Here is a 21023-nt window from a genome sequence, read left to right on the forward strand (position 1 = left end):
CTAGGTACCTAGTGGAGGACTAACTGACCCTCCTAGGTACCTAGTGGAGGACTAACTGACCCTCCTGCTAGATAGGGGTCCAGCTAGGTACCTAGTGGAGGACTAACTGACCCTCCTGCTAGATAGGGGTCCAGCTAGGTACCTAGTGGAGGACTAACTGACCCTCCTGCTAGATAGGGGTCCAGCTAGGTACCTAGTGGAGGACTAACTGATCCTCCTGCTAGATAGGGGTCCATACCTAGGTACCTAGTGGAGGACTAACTGACCCTCCTGCTAGATAGGGGTCCAGCTAGGTACCTAGTGGAGGACTAACTGACCCTCCTGCTAGATAGGGGTCCATACCTAGGTACCTAGTGGAGGACTAACTGACCCTCCTGCTAGATAGGGGTCCATACCTAGGTACCTAGTGGAGGACTAACTGACCCTCCTGCTAGATAGGGGTCCAGCTAGGTACCTAGTGGAGGACTAACTGACCCTCCTGCTAGATAGGGGTCCAGCTAGGTACCTAGTGGAGGACTAACTGACCCTCCTGCTAGATAGGGGTCCAGCTAAGTACCTAGTGGAGGACTAACTGACCCTCCTGCTAGATAGGGGTCCATACCTAGGTACCTAGTGGAGGACTAACTGACCCTCCTGCTAGATAGGGGTCCAGCTAGGTACCTAGTGGAGGACTAACTGACCCTCCTGCTAGATAGGGGTCCAGCTAGGTACCTAGTGGAGGACTAACTGACCCTCCTGCTAGATAGGGGTCCAGCTAGGTACCTAGTGGAGGACTAACTGACCCTCCTGCTAGATAGGGGTCCAGCTAGGTACCTAGTGGAGGACTAACTGACTCTCCTGCTAGATAGGGGTCCAGCTAGGTACCTAGTGGAGGACTAACTGACCCTCCTGCTAGATAGGGGTCCAGCTAGGTACCTAGTGGAGGACTAACTGACCCTCCTGCTAGATAGGGGTCCAGCTAGGTACCTAGTGGAGGACTAACTGATCCTCCTGCTAGATAGGGGTCCAGCTAGGTACCTAGTGGAGGACTAACTGACCCTCCTGCTAGATAGGGGTCCAGCTAGGTACCTAGTGGAGGACTAACTGACCCTCCTGCTAGATAGGGGGTCCAGCTAGGTACCTAGTGGAGGACTAACTGACCCTCCTGCTAGATAGGGGTCCAGCTAGGTACCTAGTGGAGGACTAACTGACCCTCCTGCTAGAAGATCCACACCTCCAGGAGGCTGCAGAAGGAGAGAGGCTGTGTGGCTGGACCTTTGGTTAGTTTATTGCTATTATAGTGGTCATGTTTGATTGACATTTTCTGTACATTTTTAGGAGCCTGAATTAAAGCAACAGACACCAAGACCATGTTGAACCACCCTGCCTGTCTATTCTACCTGGTCTCCCCACACCCAGGGGTTGGCTACAACTTTAGATCTGAAGCTGTGACCAAAGATAGGGGTCCAGCTCCCCAAGAAGGTTGATCATCCTGGAACATGACTCAGTTCCTTTTCTCAACACCATGTCGATGATGTCACGTGCCTTCTCTGCCCTCTCAGCTATCACCTTTACTGACTCCATTTCCTCCTGGTTGATGACTGTGTGTTGCAGGAGTCCGTCCAGCAGACCATCCAGGACAGGTCCTGACACTCGTCTCACAAACTCTGTCCGTACAGAACCCAGCTGCTGCTCTGCAGAACCAGTCAGACTGCTCTCAGCCGGACGCCCTGCCCCCAACACAGCACCTGAGAGAGTCAGGTTACAAAATAACTACATTTGTTCATTCACATTCACATTTCAGACATTTAGAAACAGACTTCTTTCAGAGTGACCTACAGTAAAAGTCTTCATTGTATTATTAATCTTTGCATTAAGAACACATTCTGTAACAATAACAACCTGAATCAATGAACACATCACACCACTACTGTTTCATTCATATTTAGGGTCGGTTTTCACAGACGTAGAAAAACAGGCTGGGGCATTCAGAACCAGGCTAATCTACATCACATCCTGGAGGATATGTCATTGGGGCATTCAGAACCAGGCTAATCTACATCAAGTCCTGGAGGAGATGTCATTGGGGCATTCAGAACCAGGCTAATCTACATCAAGTCCTGGAGGAGATGTCATTCAGAACCAGGCTAATCTACATCAAGTCCTGGAGGAGATGTCATTCAGAACCTGGCTAATCTACATCACGTCCTGGAGGAGATGTCCTTCAGAACCAGGCTAATCTACATCACGTCCTGGAGGAGACGTCATTGGGGCATTCAGAACCAGGCTAATCTACATCACGTCCTGGAGGAGATGTCCTTCAGAACCAGGCTAATCTACATCAAGTCCTGGAGGAGATGTCATTCAGAACCAGGCTAATCTACATCAAGTCCTGGAGGAGATGTCATTGATCTGGAAGACAGCCTTTTATAATCAGGACTAGTCCAACAGTAAACCATGTCGACTGGCCCTCAAGCCATTGGTTTGTACCTCTCATGTTTACTTACTAGTTGAATGGGTTTCAGGGATGTATTCATCTGAAAGAAACAAAAAGAGGTTATAATCACTAAATAGCATCTGTCAGAAAATAACAGAGTTATGATTGACATATTCTCCTACCTGTTGGTACCATATCTCTCCATACTGTCCTCTCATCATCCCCGATTAACTCCATCTCAATGTCAACCCCTGTGTTTTTCATAACCATCTTACAACAGCTTGGTGTGGTGTCTGCAGGTAACAGCTGAATCTTCTGTAGAAGGTCATATGGTGCAACGATTGAGACAACAGACAGAGAGAGAGAGAAAGAAATAGAATGATATTCCAGTTATGAATATATAATATGACAGATTCATGTCCTCAGCCTGCTAAAACTGCACCTCTGGATTGATGGAAGTGGAATGGGGATTCTTGACTGCAAACCAACTGTTCAGCTTTAAGGACCCGTTTGGACTTGACAGGACCAATTCTGAATATCCTTGGGACACCTGATGTTTCTCCCGGTCCCGAACAGCCTACAAAATGAGCAGTGTAGTAGTCAGTCTGAACAATGTAGTCTAATAATTCACACAACATGCAGCTCACTGAGCAATCCTTTTTTGTCAACATCAAAAAAATGTGTACACTTTTTTGTATTTATTTTACCCTTATTTTACCAGGTAATTGACTGAGAAGAGAGTCTATTTTACAGCAACGACCTCGGGAAGTGTTACAGGGGAAAGGGGATGAATGAGCCAATTGGAAGCTGGGGATGATTAGGTGGCCATGATGGTATGAGGGCCAGATAGTGAATTTAGCCAGGACACCGGGGTTAACACCCCTACTCTTATGATAAGTGCCATGGGATCTTTAGTGACCACAGAGCGTCAGGAAACATGTTTAACGTCCCATGCGAAAGACAGCACACTACTCAGGGCAATGTCCCCTTCACTGCCCCGGGGCATTGGGTTCTCCTTCGAACAGAGAGAAGAGTGCCGTCTACTGGCTCTTCAAATGAATGAGACAGAAATAGATTTCTCACAGAGCTGCATGTTGTCTTTGTAATCTATAGATTTTCAACAAACTATCAGCTTTCCTTTAGTAAGTTTCAACATACTGTTGTCTCTTCAATGATGCTGCCTCACCTCTTTCTGGCTGGAGTTTCTGAGGAGCATGTACAGCCGTGAAATTACTGTTGCCTTTTTTACTGCCATATAGAGGATCACGTCACAGTGGACATCTACGTTCCAAAAAAAGATATAGCTCAGTATAACAGCGATAGGTGAGAACTTGGGATGGAGAATCTTAGCATGGAATCTGGTGACCTCATGCACTTCCTCAACAGACACTCCATGTTCCTCTACATGAAGAATATTCATCTCATTTCTCAGGGAAGGGTTGGTCCCTGAACAACACAATAAAAAGGAGACAGAAAGACAAATATTGTATTATTCATCCAACTAAAACACAAAGAATATGCAGTATCAGATCACAGTAAACTCAAACTCCCAGAATATTCATTTATTCATTCAGGAAGTGAAACTCAGTTACATGGAAATGTCTTTCTGAATACTATGTCTATATGGTTTTACCTAAACAGACAAAGTGTGGCAGATGAACTTCCTCCAGTTCACCTAACTCCATAGTGATGTCCAGCAATGGACCACCTTGTCCGTACTGCATGTCTTTCAGAAGGTGACTGTAGGGATACCAGTTCCTGAAGTGATACTTCAGAATGACATCTCTGTCACACACCCAGCGGAGCCCAGACACTGTGCACTCATAACGCCCTTTGGGTGTCCTGTGCCTGAGGGCAACAACAAGATATGGTAGAGAGGGTCAATCGTCAAATGGAGAGGTTGGATTAGAAGCCTATTCCCAAAGGTAATGTGGAAATACACTAGCAAGTGGAATGAAATGTTAAAAGTAGTTATTTTACCTGAACATTGTCACTCCCTGGACAGTGGAAGTCAAGGGTTCAATCTGAAGCCAGTGTGTGGAGTCCTGAACAAGGACAAGCATGTCAGTTATACATATGGGGCCAGTTTCCTGGACACAGATTGAGTCTAGTGCTGGACTTTAAGCATGATCAATGGAAGTTTCAATAGAAAGTTATTTAAGGTCCAAGACTAGGCTTAATCTTTGTCCGGGAAACTGGCCCATTAAGCAAAGTAACTAATCTAATGTATTTATTCAATGTTACATGGAATGCTGGTATGACAACAGCTAAAATCCTGCATTCCTACAAGCAGAACACAGGACTGTCTATATCCCAGTATGAATGGTTGGTCAGTACACACCTGGCTTTCAGACTGTGTTTATATTACTAAAGCAGAACACAGGACTGTCTATATCCCAGTATGAATGGTTGGTCAGTACACACCTGGCTTTCAGACTGTGTTTATATTACTAAAGCAGAACACAGGACTGTCTATATCCCAGTATGAATGGTTGGTCAGTACACACCTGGCTTTCAGACTGTGCCTGACTCCTGAAGGTATGTCAAAGTGAGAATTGACATTATGACTTACCTCAACATGGTCACAAGTCTTACAGCTCTGAGGAATCCCTGAAGTCAAAAGTAGTTGTTATTTAAAATGGACAATCTCATGTAATAATTAATTAATAAATATTAAACAGACTTGTAATAAAAATGAATGTAAGTGAGCAACAGTCTGGTACACTCATTATCATACCATAATCTGACATTAGTGTTATATTAATGAATGTTTGTGGAAGCAGGAAACAACATGGTTCTGGTCCATGTTTTGGAGATGTTGGGGGACTGATTTCTGGTAGATCCCAGGATGAGAGCTTAAAGGTAGAGTCAGCAGATATTGTGATGAGCAAGATGCCTGACTTCTCTCTCACACAGTATCTGCCCAGGTGCACGGGTTCTCTTCACTCTCTTACAGCGTGGTAGAAACGGGACCAAAACAGAGAAGTTTAGCATCGCGCTCCAACGCCCTTAGTTGTTGTAGAAATTGACCCACTATGATGTTTACTTTGTGCATCTACGTCATATTGCTGACTCCACCTTTAAGTTTGTTTTGACCAAATAGATCATGATTGTGTTACTTGCCTGGGACTCAAGAACGCTTTAATCGTATTTTGATTTTAAAACAATTACCAGTTAACACTCACATATCTGGTCTCTGCTGTTCTCAGGTCCAGGCTTGATACAACACTCTCCACCATGGTCTCTGGTGTTGGGAAAGCAGATGGATAGACTGTGATTAAACTAAATACAACTTATAAAGGCTTTATATAGCATACATACAGTCTTCATAAGCAATACAAAGGGTGTATAAAGGGTGACAGAACAGCTCCCTATGTAGGGTGCATTGCCAAATGTGACATAACACTATGTCAACTTCCATGAAGTCAATACTGATGGTGACATTACAGGTGACATTGCTTATCTTGATGAAAGCCCCTAGAGACGTGAAGTCACCAGGTATCATTTTAACAGGTTCTGATGCCCTCTTGTGGTTAGAGTGAAACTGACACTACAGTGAGACATAGGAGAGGAAACATCTGTACATCCAACAGAACACATTAAAAACACACCACCACCACTAATCTAACTGTCTGTAGGTCCAACAGAACACATTAAAACACACCACTACTACTAATCTAACTGTCTGTAGGTCCAACAGAACACATTAAAACACACCACTACTACTAATATAACTGTCTGTAGGTCCAACAGAACACATTAAAACACACCACTACTACTAATCTAACTGTCTGTAGGTCCAACAGAACACATTAAAACACACCACCACTACTAATCTAACTGTCTGTAGGTCCAACAGAACACATTAAAACACACCACTACTACTAATCTAACTGTCTGTAAGTCCAACAGAACACATTAAAACACACCACTACTACTAATCTAACTGTCTGTAGGTCCAACAGAACACATTAAAACACACCACTACTACTAATATAACTGTCTGTAGGTCCAACAGAACACATTAAAACACACCACTACCACTAATATAACTGTCTGTAGGTCCAACAGAACACATTAAAACACACCACTACTACTAATCTAACTGTCTGTAGGTCCAACAGAACACATTAAAACACACCACTACTACTAATCTAACTGTCTGTAGGTCCAACAGAACACATTAAAACACACCACCACTACTAATCTAACTGTCTGTAGGTCCAACAGAACACATTAAAACACACCACTACTACTAATCTAACTGTCTGTAAGTCCAACAGAACACATTAAAACACACCACTACTACTAATCTAACTGTCTGTAGGTCCAACAGAACACATTAAAACACACCACTACTACTAATATAACTGTCTGTAGGTCCAACAGAACACATTAAAACACACCACTACCACTAATATAACTGTCTGTAGGTCCAACAGAACACATTAAAACACACCACTACTACTAATCTAACTGTCTGTAGGTCCAACAGAACACATTAAAACACACCACTACTACTAATCTAACTGTCTGTAGGTCCAACAGAACACATTAAAACACACCACCACTACTAATCTAACTGTCTGTAGGTCTAACAGAACACATTAAAACACACCACTACTACTAATCTAATTGTAGGAATGATTCCAGAGGAAAACACATGATAAAACATTGCTATGACTCACCTTTGAATGTATTGGTCATCTATCTGACACAGGGTCACTGAGGAGGAGTAAACCTCAAACCCAGGATAGAGGGGTTCAGTGAATGTGGTGTGCTCTGTGTAAAGGTGTGTCAGTGTACCAGAGGAGGACACACTATAGAAGGACAAAGTACCAGCTGGCCAGTCCAGATACACTCCAACTCTGTTAGAAACAGGACCAGGGAAGAATCTGATGACTCCAGCATGGTAAAAGTTATATCTGCTGTCAGAGCAGAATAAACTCCAGGACTTCCTGTTGTATCCAATACAACTGTCCACCATCACTCCCTTCCTCTTCATTCCTTTGTACACCACACCAATGTGAGCCATGTCACCATCCCTCTCCACCTCCCAGTAATAACGAGATCCAGATAAGACTTCTCTGCAGAGAACTTGGGGATGATGGTCAAATCTGTCTGGATGGTCTTCATAATGCTGCTTCTCCTCCACCCGTGTCACCTTCCTGTTCCCCTCAGACAGTATCAGGTCTGGGTTTGCTGTATTTGGGTCCAGGGTGAGATGACAGGCATCTGTAGACAAAAGGGGAATTTAATCAAACCACATCTTCATATAAAATGTTGTTTTGTAGGTAGAGAACAAGTATTGATTAGTTACTATGTTACTGTAGTTCTGAATATGTAGTTAATTAGGATTGAAGAGACTTACATTTCCTCAGCCCTGATTTCAGCCTGAACTCTCCACCATGATCCACACTGTAGGAGAAACAGGTTATTGACTGACAAAGACCTAATACAGCAGTCAACATTTAAACCATATTGTTGTGTTCTGGTGCACTATCCAAGTTCATTACTAGAGACATACAGGTATTCTATCCTACCTACTGCATACAGAACAGAGTACAATTCATTACTAGAGACATACAGGTATTCTATCCTACCTACTGCATACAGAACAGAGTACAATTCCAACAGGATATCAGAGATGCAGAAGAAGAGTATTCATGTGGTGATGATGTATGCTGTGTTGGAGTGCTAAGCCTGCTGGGTAAACTTCCCCTGTATTCTACCATCATGTCCTCATGTTACTGAACCTACTACACTTCATAGGACACAACCACTGCTCACACTATTAGGACATCTATTCTGACTTACTTTAGCTTCATCAGTTTATCTGTGGGATCCACCAGAGCAGCTGAAAGCAGTCCCCCTGCAGAGTCTCCTGGGTGATTGTAGCTCAGGTCCAGCTCTTTCAGGTGGGAGGGGTTTGACCTCAGAGCTGAAGACAGAGCAGCACAGCCCTCCTCTGTGACCAGACAGCCAGACAGCCTACAGAGAGACACAACAGCTGTCTAGGTTGGTGGACTTGTGTTAATCATCTTGTAGGACACCCATATATTTGTCCATGACACAAACATTTTAAAGAAACATCAGATGTTCAGAGTATTTGTTTTACTAAGCTCAGTACCGACCTGACTGAAACAGCTGTACATACCCCAGTGTGTGTAGTTTACAGTCTGGATCCTCCAGTCCAGCAGAGGGCAGTGTAACTCAGCTCAGTACAGACCTGACTAAAACAGCTGTACTTACCCCAGTGTGTGTAGTTTACAGTCTGGATCCTCCAGTCCAGCAGACAGCAGTGTAACTCCTGAGTCCTGCAGGTCATTGTCTCTCAGCTCCAGTTGTTTCAGTTGTGAGTTGGGTGAACTCAGGACTGAGGCCAGATCTGAACAGCAACCCTCTGTCAGACCACACTGACCTAGACTAGAGGACAGAAGAGCACATGATTAACAAATGTCTAAAACATCCACATAATAACTCATACTGAAGAAAGTTAACTCACACTAGTGTCTGTATGTTGCAGAGTGAACGGGTTAGTCAATTGGCATGATGACTGCAGGAATGTCCACCAGAGCTGTTGCCAGAGAATTTTATGTTCATTTCTCTACCATAAACCACCTCAAACATCGTTTTAGAGAATTTGGCAGTACATCCTACCGGCCTCACAACCGCAGACCATGTGTAACCACGCCAGCCCAGGACCTCCACATCCGGCTTCTTCACCTGCAGGATGGTCTGAGACAAGCCACCAGGACAGCTGATTTAACTGTGGGTTTTCACAACCGAAAAAGTTCTGCACAAATAGTCAGAAACCTTCTCAGGGAAGCTCATCTGCGTGCTCGTCATCCTCAACAAGGTGTTGACCTGACTGCAGTTCGGCGTCGTAACCGCCTTCAGTGGGCAAATGCTCACCTTCGATGGCCACTGGCACGCTGGAGAAGTGTGCTCTTCACGGATGAATCCCGGTTTCAACTGTACTGGGAAGATGGCAGAAAGCGTGTATGGCGTCGTGATGGCATTGTGTGGGCGAGCGGTTTGCTGAGGTCAACGTTGTGAACAGAGTGCCCCATGGTGGCGGTGGGGTTATGGTATGGGCAGGCATAAGCTACGGACAACGAACACAATCACATTTTATCGATGGCAATTTGAATGCACAGAGATACCGTGACGAGATCCTGAGGCCCATTGTCGTGCCATTCATCTGCCGCCATCACCTCATGTTTCAGCATGATAATGCACGGCCCGTGTCGCAAGGATCTGTATACATTTCCTGGAAGCTGAAAATGTCCCAGTTCTTCCATGGACTGCATACTCACCAGACATGCCTGTTTGGGATGCTCTGGATCGACGTGTACGACAGCGTCTTCCAGTTCCCGGCAGTTTCCAGCAACTTCGCACAGCCATTGAAGAGGAGTGGGACAACATTCCACAGGCCACAATCAACAGCCTGATCAACTCTATGAGAAGGAGACGTGTCGCGCTGCATGAGGCAAATGGTGGTCACACCAGATACGGACTGGTTTTCTGATACACACCCATACTTATTTTTTTAAAGGTATCTGTGACCAACAGATGCATATCTGAATTCCCATTTATGTGAAATCCATAGATTAGGGCCTAATTTATTTATTTCAATTGACTGATTTCCTCATATGAACTGTAACTCAGTAAAACCTTTCAAATTGTTGCATGTTGCATTTATATTCTTGTTCAGTATACAGTACATACAGAATATATAAACACTCACAGTGTATACTGAAGATATTTAACTCACACTAGTGTCTGTATGTTGCAGAGTGCACTGGTTAGTCCAACACAGAGCAGCTCCACTCCTCTGTCTCCCAGGTCATTGTAGCTGAGGTTCAGTTCTCTCAGGGGGGAGTTTGGTGTCTGCAGAGCTGAGGCCAGAGTCTCACAGGATTTATATGTGAGTTTACAGCCAGACAGTCTGGAGAGAGGAGATATGTTGATACACTTAAATATGCAAAGCTTTAAGAATAATGAGATGCATTAAGACAATAACAGAAGGACACATGATTAACCAATGTTAAAAACATACAAACTCACTCAAGATATTTAACCTTAGTTTGATATACAGTGGGGAAAAAAGTATTTAGTCAGCCACCAATTGTGCAAGTTCTCCCACTTAAAAAAGATGAGAGAGGCCTGTAATTTTCATCGTAGGTACACGTCAACTATGACAGACAAAATGAGAAAAAGAAAATCCAGAAAATCACATTGTAGGATTTTTATGAATTTATTTGCAAATTATGGTGGAAAATAAGTATTTGGTCAATAACAAAAGTTTCTCAATACTTTGTTATATACCCTTTGTTGGCAATGACACAGGTCAAACGTTTTCTGTAAGTCTTCACAAGGTTTTCACACACTGTTGCTGGTATTTTGGCCCATTCCTCCATGCAGATCTCCTCTAGAGCAGTGATGTTTTGGGGCTGTCGCTGGGCAACACGGACTTTCAACTCCCTCCAAAGATTTTCTATGGGGTTGAGATCTGGAGACTGGCTAGGCCACTCCAGGACCTTGAAATGCTTCTTACGAAGCCACTCCTTCGTTGCCCGGGCGGTGTGTTTGGGATCATTGTCATGCTGAAAGACCCAGCCACGTTTCATCTTCAATGCCCTTGCTGATGGAAGGAGGTTTTCAATCAAAATCTCACGATACATGGCCCCATTCATTCTTTCCTTTACACGGATCAGTCTTCCTGGTCCCTTTGCAGAAAAACAGCCCCAAAGCATGATGTTTCCACCCCCATGCTTCACAGTAGGTATGGTGTTCTTTGGATGCAACTCAGCATTCTTTGTCCTCCAAACACGACGAGTTTAGTTTTGACTAAAAAGTTCTATTTTGGTTTCATCTGACCATATGACATTCTCCCAATCCTCTTCTGGATCATCCAAATGCACTCTAGCAAATTTCAGACGGGCCTGGACATGTACTGGCTTAAGCAGGGGGACACGTCTGGCACTGCAGGATATGAGTCCCTGGCGGCGTAGTGTGTTACTGATGGTAGGCTTTGTTACTTTGGTCCCAGCTCTCTGCAGGTCATTCACTAGGTCCCCCCGTGTGGTTCTGGGATTTTTGCTCACCGTTCTTGTGATCATTTTGACCCCACGGGTTGAGATCTTGCGTGGAGCCCCAGATCGAGGGAGATTATCAGTGGTCTTGTATGTCTTCCATTTCCTAATAATTGCTCCCACAGTTGATTTCTTCAAACCAAGCTGCTTACCTATTGCAGATTCAGTCTTCCCAGCCTGGTGCAGGTCTACAATTTTGTTTCTGGTGTCCTTTGACAGTTCTTTGGTCTTGGCCATAGTGGAGTTTGGAGTGTGACTGTTTGAGGTTGTGGACAGGTGTCTTTTATACTGATAACAAGTTCAAACAGGTGCCATTAATACAGGTAACGAGTGGAGGACAGAGGAGCCTCTTAAAGAAGAAGTTACAGGTCTGTGAGAGCCAGAAATCTTGCTTGTTTGTAGGTGACCAAATGCTTATTTTCCACCATAATTTGCAAATAAATTCATTAAAAATCCTACAATGTGATTTTCTTTCCTCAATTTGTCTGTCATAGTTGACGTGTACCTATGATGAAAATTACAGGCCTCTCTCATCTTTTTAAGTGGGAGAACTTGCACAATTGGTGGCTGACTAAATACTTTTTCCCCCACTGTATTTATCACATTTTATGTATGTTTCTGCATATTTACCAAGATGTTCAAATAATGTTAAAAACATACACATACATAATATATAAACACTCACAGTGGATACTGAAGATATTTAACTCACACTAGTGTCTGTATGTTGCAGAGTGCACTGGTTAGTCCAACACAGAGCAGCTCCACTCCTCTGTCTCCCAGGTCATTGTAGCTGAGGTTCAGTTCTCTCAGGGGGGAGTTTGGTGTCTGCAGAGCTGAGGCCAGAGTCTCACAGGATTTATATGTGAGTTTACAGCCAGACAGTCTGGAGAGAGGAGATATGTTGATACACTGTTAAATATGCAAAGCTTTAATAATAATGAGATGCATTAAGACAATAACAGAAGGACACATGATTAACCAATGTTAAAAACATACAAACTCACTCAAGATATTTAACCTTAGTTTGATATACAGTGGGGAAAAAAAGTATTTAGTCAGCCACCAATTGTGCAAGTTCTCCCACTTAAAAAGATGAGAGAGGCCTGTAATTTTCATCATAGGTACACGTCAACTATGACAGACAAAATGAGAAAAAGAAAATCCAGAAAATCACATTGTAGGATTTTTTATGAATTTATTTGCAAATTATGGTGGAAAATAAGTATTTGGTCAATAACAAAAGTTTCTCAATACTTTGTTATATACCCTTTGTTGGCAATGACACAGGTCAAACGTTTTCTGTAAGTCTTCACAAGGTTTTCACACACTGTTGCTGGTATTTTGGCCCATTCCTCCATGCAGATCTCCTCTAGAGCAGTGATGTTTTGGGGCTGTCGCTGGGCAACACGGACTTTCAACTCCCTCCAAAGATTTTCTATGGGGTTGAGATCTGGAGACTGGCTTGGCCACTCCAGGACCTTGAAATGCTTCTTACGAAGCCACTCCTTCGTTGCCCGGGCGGTGTGTTTGGGATCATTGTCATGCTGAAAGACCCAGCCACGTTTCATCTTCAATGCCCTTGCTGATGGAAGGAGGTTTTCACTCAAAATCTCACGATACGATACGATACGATACATGGCCCCATTCATTCTTTCCTTTACACGGATCAGTCGTCCTGATCCCTTTGCAGAAAAACAGCCCCAAAGCATGATGTTTCCATCCCCATGCTTCACAGTAGGTATGGTGTTCTTTGGATGCAACTCAGCATTCTTTGTCCTCCAAACACGACGAGTTGAGTTTTTACTAAAAAGTTATATTTTGGTTTCATCTGACCATATGACATTCTCCCAATCCTCTTCTGGATCATCCAAATGCACTCTAGCAAACTTCAGACGGGCCTGGACATGTACTGGCTTAAGCAGGGGGACACGTCTGGCACTGCAGGATATGAGTCCCTGGCGGCGTAGTGTGTTACTGATGGTAGGCTTTGTTACTTTGGTCCCAGCTCTCTGCAGGTCATTCACTAGGTCCCCCCGTGTGGTTCTGGGATTTTTGCTCACCGTTCTTGTGATCATTTTGACCCCACGGGTTGAGATCTTGCGTGGAGCCCCAGATCGAGGGAGATTATCAGTGGTCTTGTATGTCTTCCATTTCCTAATAATTGCTCCCACAGTTGATTTCTTCAAACCAAGCTGCTTACCTATTGCAGATTCAGTCTTCCCAGCCTGGTGCAGGTCTACAATTTTGTTTCTGGTGTCCTTTGACAGTTCTTTGGTCTTGGCCATAGTGGAGTTTGGAGTGTGACTGTTTGAGGTTGTGGACAGGTGTCTTTTATACTGATAACAAGTTCAAACAGGTGCCATTAATACAGGTAACGAGTGGAGGACAGAGGAGCCTCTTAAAGAAGAAGTTACAGGTCTGTGAGAGCCAGAAATCTTGCTTGTTTGTAGGTGACCAAATACTTATTTTCCACCATAATTTGCAAATAAATTCATTAAAAATCCTACAATGTGATTTTCTTTCCTCAATTTGTCTGTCATAGTTGACGTGTACCTATGATGAAAATTACAGGCCTCTCTCATCTTTTTAAGTGGGAGAACTTGCACAATTGGTGGCTGACTAAATACTTTTTTCCCCCACTGTATTTATCACATTTTATGTATGGTTCTGCATATTTACCAAGATGTTCAAATAATGTTAAAAACATACACATACATAATATATAAACACTCACAGTGGATACTGAAGATATTTAACTCACACTAGTGTCTGTATGTTGCAGAGTGCACTGGTTAGTCCAACACAGAGCAGCTCCACTCCTCTGTCTCCCAGGTCATTGTAGCTGAGGTTCAGTTCTCTCAGGGGGGAGTTTGGTGTCTGCAGAGCTGAGGCCAGAGTCTCACAGGATTTATATGTGAGTTTACAGCCAGACAGTCTGGAGAGAGGAGATATGTTGATACACTGTTAAATATGCAAAGCTTTAATAATAATGAGATGCATTAAGACAATAACAGAAGGACACATGATTAACCAATGTTAAAAACATACTAACTCACTCAAGATATTTACCTTAGTTTGATATATGTTATGTATGTTTCTGGATATGTCCCAAAATGTTAAAAACATACACATACTAACTATACTGAACAGAAATATAAACCCAACATGTAAAGTGTTGGTTCCATGTTTCATGAGCTTAAATAAAAGATCCCAGATATGTTCCATACGCACAAAAGCTTATTTCTCTCAAATGTTGTGCATAAATTTGTTTAGATCCCTGTTAGTGAGCATTTCTCCTTTGTTAAGATAATCCATTTTGTTAAGATAATCCATTCACCTGACAGGTGTGGTGTATCAAGAAGCTGATTAAACTGCATGATCATTACACAGGTGCACCTTGTGCTGGGGACAATAAAAGGCCACTCTGAAATGTGCAGTTTTGTCACACAACACAATGCCACAGTTGTGTCAAGTTTTGAGGGAGTGTGCAATTGCCATGATGAATGCAGGAATGTCCACCAGAGCTGTTGCTAGAGAATTTTATGTTAATTTCTCTTCCATAAACCACCTCCAACATCGTTTTAGAGAATTTGTTAGTACATCCTACCGGCCTCACAACCGCAGACCATGTGTAAACACGCCAGCCCAGGACCTCCACATCCGGCTTCTTCACCTGCAGGATGGTCTGAGACAAGCCACCAGGACAGCTGATTTAACTGTGGGTTTTCACAACCGAAAAAGTTCTGCACAAATAGTCAGAAACATTCTCAGGGAATCTCATCTGCGTGCTCGTCATCCTCACCAGGGTCTTGACCTGACTGCAGTTCGGCGTCGTAACCGCCTTCAGTGGGCAAATGCTCACCTTCGATGGCCACTGGCACACTGGAGAAGTGTGCTCTTCACGGATGAATCCCGGTTTCAACTGTACCGGGAAGATGGCAGAAAGCGTGTATGGCGTCGTGATGGCATTGTGTGGGCGAGCGGTTTGCTGAGGTCAACGTTGTGAACAGAGTGCCCCATGGTGGCGGTGGGGTTATGGTATGGGCCGGCATAAGCTACAGACAACGAACACAATCACATTTTATCGATGGCAATTTGAATGCACAGAGATACCGTGACGAGATCCTGAGGCCCATTGTCGTGCCATTCAACCGCCGCCATCACCTCATGTTTTAGCATGATAATGCACGGCCCCGTGTCGCAAGGATCTGTATACAATTCCTGGAAACTGAAAATGTCCCAGGTCTTCCATGGACTGCATACTCACCAGACATGCCTGTTTGGGATGCTCTGGATCGACGTGTACGACAGCGTCTTCCAGTTCCCTGCAGTTTTCAGCAACATCGCACAGCCATTGAAGAGGAGTGGGACAACATTCCACAGGCCACAATCAACAGCCTGATCAACTCTACAGTGGGGAAAAAAAGTATTTAGTCATCCACCAACTGTGCAAGTTCTCCCACTTAAAAAGATGAGAGAGGCCTGTAATTTTCATCATAGTTACACGTCAACTATGACAGACAAATTGAGAAAAAGAAATCCAGAAAATCACATTGTAGGATTTTTTATGAATTTATTTGCAAATTATGGTGTTAAATAAGTATTTGGTCACCTACAAACAAGCAAGATTTCTGGCTCTCATAGACCTGTAAGTTCTTCTTTAAGAGGCTCCTCTGTCCTCCACTCGTTACCTGTATTAATGGCACCTGTTTGAACTTGTTATCAGTATAAAAGACACCTGTCCACAACCTCAAACAGTCACAATCCAAACTCCACTATGGCCAAGACCAAAGAGCTGTCAAAGGATGTCTTCTGTAGCTCAGCTGGTAGAGCACGGCGCTTGTAACGCTAAGGTAGTGGGTTCGATCCCCGGGACCACCCATGCACAAAAATGTATGCACGCATGACTGTAAGTCGCTTTGGAGAAAAGCGTCTGCTAAATGGCATATTATTATTTCTATTATTATTTAAAGGACACCAGAAACACAATTGTAGACCTGCACCAGGCTGGGAAGACTGAATCTGCAATAGGTAAGCAGCTTGGTTTGAAGAAATCAACTGTGGGAGCAATTATTAGGAAATGGAAGACATACAAGACCACTGATAATCTCCCTCAATCTGGGGCTCCACGCAAGATCTCACCCCGTGGGGTCAAAATGATCACAAGAACGGTGAGCAAAAATCCCAGAACCACACGGGGGGACCTAGTGAATGACCTGCAGAGAGCTGGGACCAAAGTAACAAAGCCTACCATCAGTAACACACTACGCTGCCAGGGACTCAAATCCTGCAGTGCCAGACGTGTCCCCCTGCTTAAGCCAGTACATGTCCAGGCCCGTCTGAAGTTTGCTAGAGTGCATTTGGATGATCCAGAAGAGGATTGGGAGAATGTCATATGGTCAGATGAAACCAAAATATAACTTTTTGGTAAAAACTCAACTCGTCGTGTTTGGAGGACAAAGAATGCTGAGTTGCATCCAAAGAACACCATACCTACTGTGAAGCATGGAGGTGGAAACATCATGCTTTGGGGCTGTTTTTCTGCAAAGGGACCAGGACGACTGATCCGTGTAAAGGAAAGAATGAATGGGGCCATGTATCGTCAGATTTTGAGTGAAAACCTCAGCAAGGGCATTGAAGATGAAACGTGGCTGGGTCTTTCAGCATGACAATGATCCCAAACACACCGCCCGGGCAACGAAGGAGTGGCTTCGTAAGAAGCATTTCAAGGTCCTGGAGTGGCCTAGCCAGTCTCCAGATCTCAACCCCATAGAAAATCTTTGGAGGGAGTTGAAAGTCCGTGTTGCCCAGCAACAGCCCCAAAACATCACTGCTCTAGAGGAGATCTGCATGGAGGAATGGGCCAAAATACCAGCAACAATGTGTGAAAACCTTGTGAAGACTTAAAGAAAACGCTTGACCTGTGTCATTGCCAACAAAGGGTATATAACAAAGTATTGAGAAACGTTTGTTATTGACCAAATACTTATTTTCCACCATAATTTGCAAATAAATTCATAAAAAATCCTACAATGTGATTTTCTGGATTTTCTTTCCTCATTTTGTCTGTCATAGTTGACGTGTACCTATGATGAAAATGACAGGCCTCTCTCATCTTTTTAAGTGTAAGAACTTGCACAATTGGTGGCTGACTAAATACTTTTTTCCCCCACTGTATGTGAAGGAGATGTGTCGCGCTGCATGAGGCAAATGGTGGTCACACCAGATACGGACTGGTTTTCTGATACACACCCACACTTTTTTTTAAGGTATCTGTGACCAACAGATGCATATCTGAATTCCCATTCATGTGAAATCCATAGATTAGGGCCTAATGAATATATTTCAATTGACTGATTTCCTCATATGAACTGTAACTCAGTAAAACCTTTCAAATTGTTGCGTTTATATTCTTGTTCAGTATATAGTACATACATAATATATAAACACTCACAGTGGATACTGAAGATATTTAACTCACACTAGTGTCTGTATGTTGCAGAGTGCACTGGTTAGTCCAACACAGAGCAGCTCCACTCCACTGTCTCCCAGGTCATTGTAGCTGAGGTCCAGTTCTCTCAGGGGGGAGTCTGCAGAGCTGAAGCCAGAGTCTCACAGGATGTATATGTGAGGTCACAGCGATCCAGTCTGGAGAGAGGAGATCATCTGTTAGATATACAAATCCTTCAGAATAATGATACTGTATACATCAACTCAATAGCAGAACTTACAGTGCTTTCTTGCAGGTTTTCACTACCGGCAGCAACCTCTGATAACCTTCCTCTGATGTGGTGTATGTCTTCAGGTCAAACTCCTCCAGCACCTCCTCTGACATCAGTAACAGGTAGGCCAGGGCTGAACATTGTTGAGGTTCTAGCTCTGTTTCTGAAAGAGTTCCTGATCGCAGGGAGGTTTGCATTTCTTCAACTAGAGAGTTGGCACCAAGTTCATTCAGACAGTGGAACAAGTTGATGATCCTTTCTGGTGAGGATTCCCTTTTGATCTTGTCTGAAAGGTACCTGACTGTTCTCTCAACTGTTTCCTCATTGCTCTGTGTTGTACTTCCTGTCTGTGTCAGAAGGCCTCGTAACAGATTCTGATGGGACTCCAGTGAGAGACCCAGAAGGAAGCGGAGGAACAGGTCCAGGTGTCCATTCTCACTCTTCAAGGCCTGGTCCACTGCTCTCGTGTTTAAGTCATACAACGGGTCTGACTTCATGTCTCTGTACTGTTGTGTGATGACATTTTGGAGTAGGTATGGAGTGGCTGCTTCATCATAGTCATCATCTTCGTCATCATTCTTCTCCTCGTCATCATCATCCTTCTCCTCATCTTCATCATAGTCATCATCTTCATCATCATCATCATCATCGTAGTCATCATAACCACTAGTGACTGCTTTGGGGGAAAAAACTTTTTCCTTCTTGTCCAGACATGATTCTGAAGCATGCACTGCTGCTAGAAACTCCTGAATGCTCAGATGCACAAAGCTGTAGACCTTCTCTTGGTTCAGCCCAGATTCTTCTTTAAAGATCTCTGTACACAATGCTGAGTACTCTGATGCCTCTGTGACATCAAGGCCACACTCTCTCAGGTCCTCCTCATAGAAGATCAGGTTGCCCTTCTGCAGCTGTTGGAAAGCCAGCTTTGCCAGTTTCAGGATCATCTCTTTGTCTGACTGAGACAGTTCCTTGGGGTTTGTCTCTGTGGCTTTGTTGTACTTCTTGTTCTTCACAATGATTTGGATGAGCGTGAAGTGTGTGAACATCTGGGTCAGAGTTTTGGGGACTTCATCCTTCTCTGCCTCTTTCAGCATCATCTCAAGGACAGTGACTGATATCCAACAGAAGACTGGCATGTGGCACATGATGTGGAGGCTCCTTGATATCTTCATGTGTTTGATGATTTCATTGGCCAGATTCTGATCTGTGATTTTCTTCCTGAAGTACTCCTCCTTCTGTGGATCATTGAACCCTCGTACCTCTGTCACCTGGTCAACACACTCAGGTGGGATCTGATTGGCTGCTGCAGGCCGTGAGGTTATCCAGAGGAGAGCAGAGGGAAGCAGATTCCCCTTGATGAGGTTTGTCAGCAGCACGTCCACCGAGGTTGGCTTCGTGACATCACAGCACCTCTCGTTGTTTTTGAAGTCTAGAGGAAGTCGACACTCATCCAGACCATCAAAAATGAAAACAGTTTTGGTTTCACCATCTTCAATGTTGTCAATCTCTTTCAGCTCTGAGAAGTAGTGGGAAAGAAGTTGCATCAGACTGTATTGGTCCTTTTTCAGGTTCAGATCACGGAAAGGAAGAGGAAACATGAAATGAACGTCCTGATTTGCTTTTCCCTCTGCCCAGTCAAGGATGACCTTCTGCACAGAGACTGTTTTTCCAATGCCAGCGATTCCTTTTGTCAGCACAGTTCTGATAGGTTTGTCTTGTCCAGCTAAAGGCTTGAAGATGTCGTTGCATTTGATTGGTGTCTCTTGTGTGGTTTGTTTCTTGGATGCCATCTCTATCTGTCTCACCTCATGTTCATTATTGACCCCTCCACTTCCACCCTCTGTGATGTAGAGCTCTGTGTAGACGTCCTTTAACAGACTTTGGTTTCCATGGTGTCCAATTCCTTCAGATATGTGTTGATACTTGTGTTTCAGTTTAGCCTTAATGTCTTGTTGGACTGTCAGAAGAGTTTGACCTGTAGGAAAACAATGAGAGTTGGGACTCATAAGTTGTGTGTGTGTGTGTGTGTGTGTGTGTGTGTGTGTGTTAGAGGGGCCTTTGTCCCGTTCTTTGTAATATTGTATGAAACACAGTCTTACTTCTTCTGTCCAGAAGGTTGTGTGTGATCTTTAATGCATCCTCACTGTCCAAACTCTCCACTTCCTTATTGTCATCTGGTAATGGTTCCTGGCTGAAAGCAGGTGGCTGATCACTCTTCATTGATAGCAGGCTGGGGGCAGGTGACTCTGCTCTGGGCTTCTGGACACTGAACAAAACAGGGAGGCAGATCACCTCATCAATATCTCATCAGTACCTCATCTACATCATTTCAACAACTGTATAATTTAACTTCTAGAAGTCCTGATGTTTAATTTAAAGCTACAGTCTGCAATTGGTAAATCGGTTTTGGCCTTTTAAATGACTGATATAGGCCTACATTTGATGTAATTTGTAAACACTTTTCTCTTCATTAGTTTGATATTTTTAAGAGAACTGTATATTTTACAATTAATCTCTTACCTCTTAGAACTGGTGTCTTGAGTCATTTTAGAGGCAGTGGTCCCCTCCTCTCTCTCCCCAGAGAGACTCATTTTAGAGGGAGTGGTCCCCTCCTCTCTCTCCCCAGAGAGACTCATTTTAGAGGCAGTGGTCCCCTCCTCTCTCTCCCCAGAGAGACTCATTTTCGAGTCACAGCTCACTTAGCTACACTAAGAAATAACAGAACAGTCAATATTTCCAAACATTAACAATGACAACACTTTTATTGTCTGTGGTCAAAGTTCA

The 21023-nt window shown here is 43.7% G+C and overlaps 1 protein-coding gene across 1 annotated transcript; it reads right to left on the bottom strand.

Moving 5' to 3' along the window:
• Positions 1-1129: 1129 nt before the first annotated feature.
• Positions 1130-20836, bottom strand: LOC121562569. The gene is made up of 16 exons (XM_045219045.1): positions 20760-20836; positions 20339-20505; positions 18249-20214; positions 8669-8842; positions 8234-8407; positions 7788-7834; positions 7105-7651; positions 5602-5660; positions 4989-5026; positions 4397-4461; positions 4050-4264; positions 3603-3862; positions 2859-2993; positions 2599-2731; positions 2487-2516; positions 1130-1727 (listed from the first exon to the last, which is right to left on the bottom strand). Exons 1-16 carry the CDS (start codon positions 20828-20830, stop codon positions 1414-1416), a joined length of 4395 nt encoding a protein of 1464 aa, XP_045074980.1. The 5' UTR covers positions 20831-20836; the 3' UTR covers positions 1130-1413.
• Between the last annotated feature and the right edge of the window lie 187 nt (positions 20837-21023).

Source organism: Coregonus clupeaformis, unplaced genomic scaffold, assembly GCF_020615455.1.
Source record: "Coregonus clupeaformis isolate EN_2021a unplaced genomic scaffold, ASM2061545v1 scaf2005, whole genome shotgun sequence".
NCBI classification, from domain to species: domain Eukaryota; kingdom Metazoa; phylum Chordata; class Actinopteri; order Salmoniformes; family Salmonidae; genus Coregonus; species Coregonus clupeaformis.